At 45.8% G+C, this 6,340-nt stretch overlaps 1 protein-coding gene across 1 annotated transcript; it reads left to right on the top strand.

The window, feature by feature from the left end:
• Positions 1–405: 405 nt before the first annotated feature.
• On the top strand, positions 406–2,316 carry LOC104031050 (potassium voltage-gated channel subfamily A member 1). Its single transcript, XM_009482933.2, has 2 exons — positions 406–551; positions 785–2,316. Exon 2 carries the CDS (start codon positions 841–843, stop codon positions 2,314–2,316), a length of 1,476 nt encoding a protein of 491 aa, XP_009481208.1. The 5' UTR covers positions 406–551; positions 785–840.
• Positions 2,317–6,340: the final 4,024 nt, after the last annotated feature.

Genomic DNA, 6,340 nt, shown 5'->3' with positions numbered 1-6,340 from the left:
TGCATGTCTGGGGTTGTGTGGGAACGCGTAGGGCGCCGCATGTGCTGCCGTAGTGGGCAGAGCGGGATGTTCTTGCTGGTGTGAAAGCCAATCCATTGCGCTTGAGCGTGTGTGTGGTGGGGCTTGGGGGCTGGTTTATTATGTTTCTCTCCTCCCTGGCAGCCTCCATCCTGCAAGTGAGCTTTATGCCTTCAGAAGCACAGTATCTCCATCCCTCCCTCCCCAGCGCAAGAGAGGACCGGGGCAGTGTGGGGGAGGCAGGTGATGGAAATTTGCTGAGTTGGCATTGCAAGGACTCGCCTCCCAGCTGCCCATTTATTTATTTATTTATTTATTTATTTATTTGTGTGTATGTGTGTGTGTGTGTGGTAACTTCGTGACAGCAGCCGCGGTGATGGTCGAGTCGGCGAGAAAAGTGGACGGATCGAGTTAAAGGCAAAAGGAGACGGCTGGGGAGGGGACCCCAGCCTGGGGGTGCGCTCCACAGACCTTCAGCCTCCTGGCTTGGGGGACAGGACCCCTCACCTTACCTGCCCTCTTCCCCCCGAAAGGTACTTCTTCCCTCTTCCTTCACCCTCCCATCGTCCCTGATGCCTCTCCCTTCATCCCACCTCTCATTTCCCCTTTTGATTATTACAATCCTTTAGGCTCCTCATCCATCCCTTCCTCAAGCTCTCCATCCCGACTCATCATCCCTCCCCGCAGACTGTGAGCCTCCCCTGCCCCCTCCACTGAACTGCCCTGGGGCTCTCTGCTCTCCTCCATCCTCCTCCTCCCTCCCAAGTCCCTCTCCCTCACTTCTCCTCCCCTGCCCCTGGGTCCCCCTTCCTGTGTGCCACCATGACCGTGATGGCTGGAGAGAACATGGATGAGACTTCTGCACTACCTGGCCACCCCCAGGATAGCTACCAGCCCGCTGCCCATGATGACCATGAGTGCTGTGAGCGCGTAGTGATAAACATTGCTGGACTACGCTTTGAGACACAGCTGAAGACCTTAGCCCAGTTCCCCAACACTCTGCTGGGCAACCCCAAGAAGCGCATGCGGTACTTTGACCCCTTGCGCAATGAGTACTTCTTTGACCGGAATCGGCCCAGCTTTGATGCCATCCTCTACTACTACCAGTCTGGGGGGCGGCTTCGCCGGCCAGTCAATGTGCCCTTGGACATGTTCTCTGAGGAGATCAAATTTTATGAGCTGGGTGAGGAGGCCATGGAGAAGTTCCGGGAAGATGAAGGATTCATCAAAGATGAGGAGAGACCCTTGCCGGAGGGGGAGTACCAGCGCCAAGTATGGCTCCTCTTTGAATACCCAGAGAGCTCTGGGCCTGCAAGGGTCATTGCAATAGTCTCTGTCATGGTGATCCTCATCTCCATCGTGATCTTCTGCCTAGAGACATTACCTGAGCTGAAGGAGGACAAGGAGTATACAGTGCATCGCACTGACAACACCACCCAGGTCTACAAATCCAACATCTTCACAGATCCCTTCTTTGTTGTGGAGACCCTGTGCATCATCTGGTTCTCCTTTGAGCTGGTGGTACGCTTCTTTGCTTGCCCCAGCAAGACTGAATTCTTCAAGAATATCATGAACTTCATTGACATTGTGGCCATCATCCCTTACTTCATCACCCTGGGCACCGAGATGGCTGAGCGGGAGGGGACTCAGAAAGGAGAGCAGGCCACCTCCTTGGCCATCCTGAGAGTCATCAGACTGGTAAGAGTCTTTCGAATCTTCAAACTCTCCCGGCACTCTAAGGGCCTCCAGATTTTGGGACAGACCCTCAAAGCAAGTATGAGAGAGCTAGGTTTACTAATCTTCTTCCTCTTCATTGGGGTGATCTTGTTCTCTAGTGCGGTATATTTTGCTGAGGCTGAAGAACCTGAGTCTCATTTCACAAGTATCCCTGATGCTTTCTGGTGGGCGGTGGTATCCATGACCACTGTGGGCTATGGTGACATGTACCCTGTGACAATTGGAGGCAAAATCGTAGGCTCCTTGTGTGCCATCGCTGGTGTGCTGACAATTGCCCTGCCTGTACCTGTCATCGTGTCCAACTTCAACTACTTCTACCACCGAGAAACAGAAGGGGAAGAACAGGCTCAGTTACTTCACGTTAGCTCCCCTAATTTAGCATCTGACAGTGATCTCAGTCGCCGCAGCTCCTCCACAATCAGCAAATCTGAGTACATGGAAATCGAAGAGGATATGAATAATAGCATAGACAATTTTAGAGAGGCTAATCTCAGAACTGGCAACTGCCCTGTAGCCAACCAAAACTGCGTTAATAAAAGCAAGCTGCTGACTGATGTGTAAACAAAAAAACCAAATCCCCACTCACAGCTTGAAGACTTTAGTGACACTGTCACACTTTGTAGATGCTTTACTGATAGTCTTTGAATGCTTTATTTACCTCGTAAATGCATTGTTGCATTGCGAATTTTTGCTCAGCGATTAAGAAGCTTCCAGGATCCATGAAAGATAAGAATTTGTTTATTTTTAAAAAGCATTTCCACCTGGTAAATGATAACCATTTGAACTAGTTTAGTTTTAAGCTGTATGACGCTAGACCTAAACTTTTCCTCTCCCATCTCCCCTTTTTTTGATGAAATTAACTTAAACTAAGCAAGACAGTTTTTAGAGCTATAAAGCATACGCATGGATTCCAGAAAAAAATATTCTGCAAAACTTCACACTTGCAAGAAAGTGCACCAGATAATAAAAAATAAGATTAGCAAATCCTGCAGCAAGCATTTGCCATGGTTTTTAATGAAGGAGCGCAAATTTTCCTTCCGCCCCCTATGTGAAAGATTACATACTTCCAATCTACAGATCCACACAGCACCTTATTAAAAACATACTTAAGCCTGGTCTCTTTTGCTGTCCATAGAAGAACTATTCTAAAAGGAAAATAACAAACAAAACTGAAGACAAAACATCTGCAGTGCTGCTAAGTTCTCTTACATGCAGATGATTTAAACACACTTTTCCTTTTCCCTGTCCAGAACTGGATACAAAACTTTAAGCCCCTCTGTTGCAAGATAGCACAATGGAGTTTAATGTAAGCATGTTTGAATTTGATACTATTTATTTTATAATCGCATGCCTGAAACGTTACCTCAGACAATAGCAGATAAGCTTTCGTTTGAATTGAATCTTCTAAAAATAGGTCCTTTATCTCTCTTTTCTTTTCTTTTTGATTTGCATTCACCGGAAGTGCACTCCTTAATTTATTAAATCGTTGACTAGTATTTTAAAGTACTGTATTTAAGTGCGTATGTTAGTCAAATGGGAACAATAACTTTTGGAGATCAAAGCATGTTCAAATATTCAGCATTATGGCCTATTTGATTAAGGTGTAACTTGAATTAATTAATGCATGAATTCAATAATAATAATAATGATAATCATAATAATAACAATAAAAACAAAATTTAAAAAAGTGCTTGATAGACTGAGGGCCTGAATGAACTGATTAGAGAAACCTGATTGTTTTCCTGCATTGCTCAGGGAAATGTGTTGGCTTTTGTCCAGGCATTGTCGGAAAGGAACATATCCCATCCCTTAAAGGGAAAGCTATATGGAAAATTAAGAAGTCAAGTTATCTATAGCAACTCCTAAAACCGAGTATCCTTTATAGTTGAAAGGTGCAGATGCATGCTTTTTGGTGCATTCTCAGAATGTAAATGAAACTTATCTATTATATGCATCCAAATTGCAGCAGCTGGTTTCTTTTGCCATCGTTAGTTGAGACTTTTTTGTATTCCCCTAAAACTCACTGAAGAGACTCAACAGATTGATTTAGATAGTTGCACAGTGCCTTTATCTTACATCCCCTAAATTGCTGAAAGTGCCTCCAGGAACTGAGCTGATCAGAGATAAGAGAAGGAAAGGGCAAGGCACCAACATGCTGTTGGGAGTCTTCTGTGCTGCCTCCTGGCACAGCGCAGAAGGGGGCAGAGAAAGACAGAGCGAGCAAGTGCGAGTGAGAGGGACGCAGAAGAGGCAGGCAGAGACCACCAGCGCCCATGGGATACCTTCCTTCCCCAGCCAGCCCAATGCTGCAGGGCTCAGCATTTGCTTCTGCCAAATAACTCATAGTTATGTTTATGCAAGACTTCAAGTTTCCCTAGGTTGTTTATAGAGACATCGCTGCCATCATTGTATCTGCCCTTCCTTTCCCTGAGATGGCTTTTTGGCAGCCTGTCCCAGCATGGCAGGATGCAGGAGGAACTAGGGACCAGCACAAACTGCGGCATCGCGCAGTCAGGCAACCAGACTGCAGGGCTGTCCTTTTCTTTGCCTTGGATTCCCCAGCAGGTAGGGGAAAGAGGCTTTCTGGTGCCCTCCCATCCCTGCCTCCTCCATCCCCTTTCAGCAGCCTGTCAGATCTTAAATCCCATCACAGATCCTTTGAGTCATATTCTTCTTTCTGGTCCCTAACCTTACTCTACTTCCACCATCATTTGGTAAAGGAAGCAACACTAGGAGAAGGTATCTTCTGCAATATGCCAGCCTTGACTGCTAGGCCCTGGAAAATAATAACCTTTGATCTGAGCTAATGTAGGCACTAATCTTTATTTTTGAAATGGGCAAAGTTGAGGATCTTCATTTTGCACTTAGCATGTGGCCAACTGCTGTTGAACACTTATCCTTCCACATTGTACAGATCCTTTCTTCCCCTATCTTTCTGATATACGTATATATGTGTATAACTATATATACATATGTGTCTGCACATGTGTGTGTATCACACACATGTGCAGACACACATGTGTATAAAAACAAGGCACTTAGAGTTAAAAAAAACCCCAAACCCTAACTCTGCAGTTACGCACAAGCCTGATCTGCCAGGTTTCCAGAAAGACTTGACTTTATTTCTCACTGTGTGGCTTCTGTGAATCTTAACGATGAGAAAGCGATCAAGAACTGAGGGAGCTCTAACTCCTGCAAGAAATGCAAAGCATCAGATAAAACAGGGCATTACATCCCCTACGTAGATGTTGTAAAGCTTCTTTCCTGTCCCCGGCTCATGCCCCTGCCCATCCTACATCTCCCTCCCCATTAAATTCTGTTGGTCCTGATCTTCCCAAACTCTTGACTTCTAGGCTATGACTTTTCATGTCAAAACGGACTTGAATGCTGCACTCAGCTTATAAAAAAAGCAACCAACTAAACAGCAATAATCAATTCAGTGCTCTGGGACTGATGATCAGAAAGCAGCATCTGGGAGATGAGGCCTCACTTTGGTAGCTTAACTTCTACCATAGTTGGGTATGCACACCTTAGTTTAATGAGCGGAATGATAATCATTCTGCATATGTAAAGAGAAAAGTCCTGCATGCAGAGATTCTTCTTTGTCAGGAGACCGGGATGGATCATTAGGACTTGGGGTGGTTTGGGGAGCCTGAATGTTGCTTTGTCCATTTATAGCTCACCGCAAAGGATTTCAATACATATGGAGTACAGGAATTAACCTCATGTAGCATAGGCATGCGTTTTTGGCAAGCTCGACACAAAAAAAACCCCAAACAAAAAAAGCTTTTATTCCCTTTACACAGGAGTGCTGAAATGTCTTTGTAGGCCTGAAGGTGCACTTAACAAACTGCCTGTTCTTACCAGTAAGCAGCCTTTTCTTTCTTTCTTTCCTTTTTCTTTTATTTTTTCTTTTTCTTTTTTCTCTCCCTTTTGACATATGTTTCTTTTTGCACATATGAGCTCTATGGGGTTGTTTGTGTCAGTGGAAGAGGACTGGAAATGAGCTGATGGCCAATTTAGTGCATCTCTGAAAGAGAGAAGAGACCTTCTTTTGGTAGGGACCTCCCAGAAGTGATGCCCATGTTATGCTGGACAGAGAAACCAGTAGATATGGCAGTCTTAGTTGGGCTGTAGTTTGATAAGGCAAGGCAGCAATTCCAGCATAAGAAGCCACTACCCAAGCCTCCTTTACCAGCCACTTCTCTATGCTGCCTTCTTAGTTGCCCCCATACAGCTTTTTCTTCATCCACTCAGTGAAGGGGATGAGGGAACTTATCTGGTGTGAGCAAGGCAGCAGCGCACGGCGGTGCAGAGGTAGGAGTGAAGTGGATGGGCAGTGGGCAGGAATCCCATAGGCTGGTATCACTGATGAAATCCCCCACCTGGTCCTACCATCCTTAGCTATAGAGCACTAGGGAACAGGCAGAGGAGCAAGGGGGAGAGTGAAAATGAAAGGCTCTGTACCCCCTTCCTTCACAGATCTGAAAGGTTGTTGCCAAACTGCCAAGAGCTGAAATTCTCTGTGTGGCAGCTCCAGCAGAGACAATGAACTGGATTTACTTGTCTTCACGAGGAAGGTAGC

Source organism: Pelecanus crispus, chromosome 1 (assembly GCF_030463565.1).
Source record: "Pelecanus crispus isolate bPelCri1 chromosome 1, bPelCri1.pri, whole genome shotgun sequence".
In the NCBI taxonomy this organism is placed as follows: domain Eukaryota; kingdom Metazoa; phylum Chordata; class Aves; order Pelecaniformes; family Pelecanidae; genus Pelecanus; species Pelecanus crispus.
The sequence above is the reverse complement of the archived record's forward strand: the minus strand, read 5'-3'. Positions and strand labels throughout refer to the sequence as shown.

Excerpts from the sequence above, each read along its gene's own strand:
- LOC104031050 (XM_009482933.2), top strand. The coding sequence starts at position 841 with ATGACCGTGATGGCTGGAGAGAACATGGATGAGACTTCTGCACTACCT.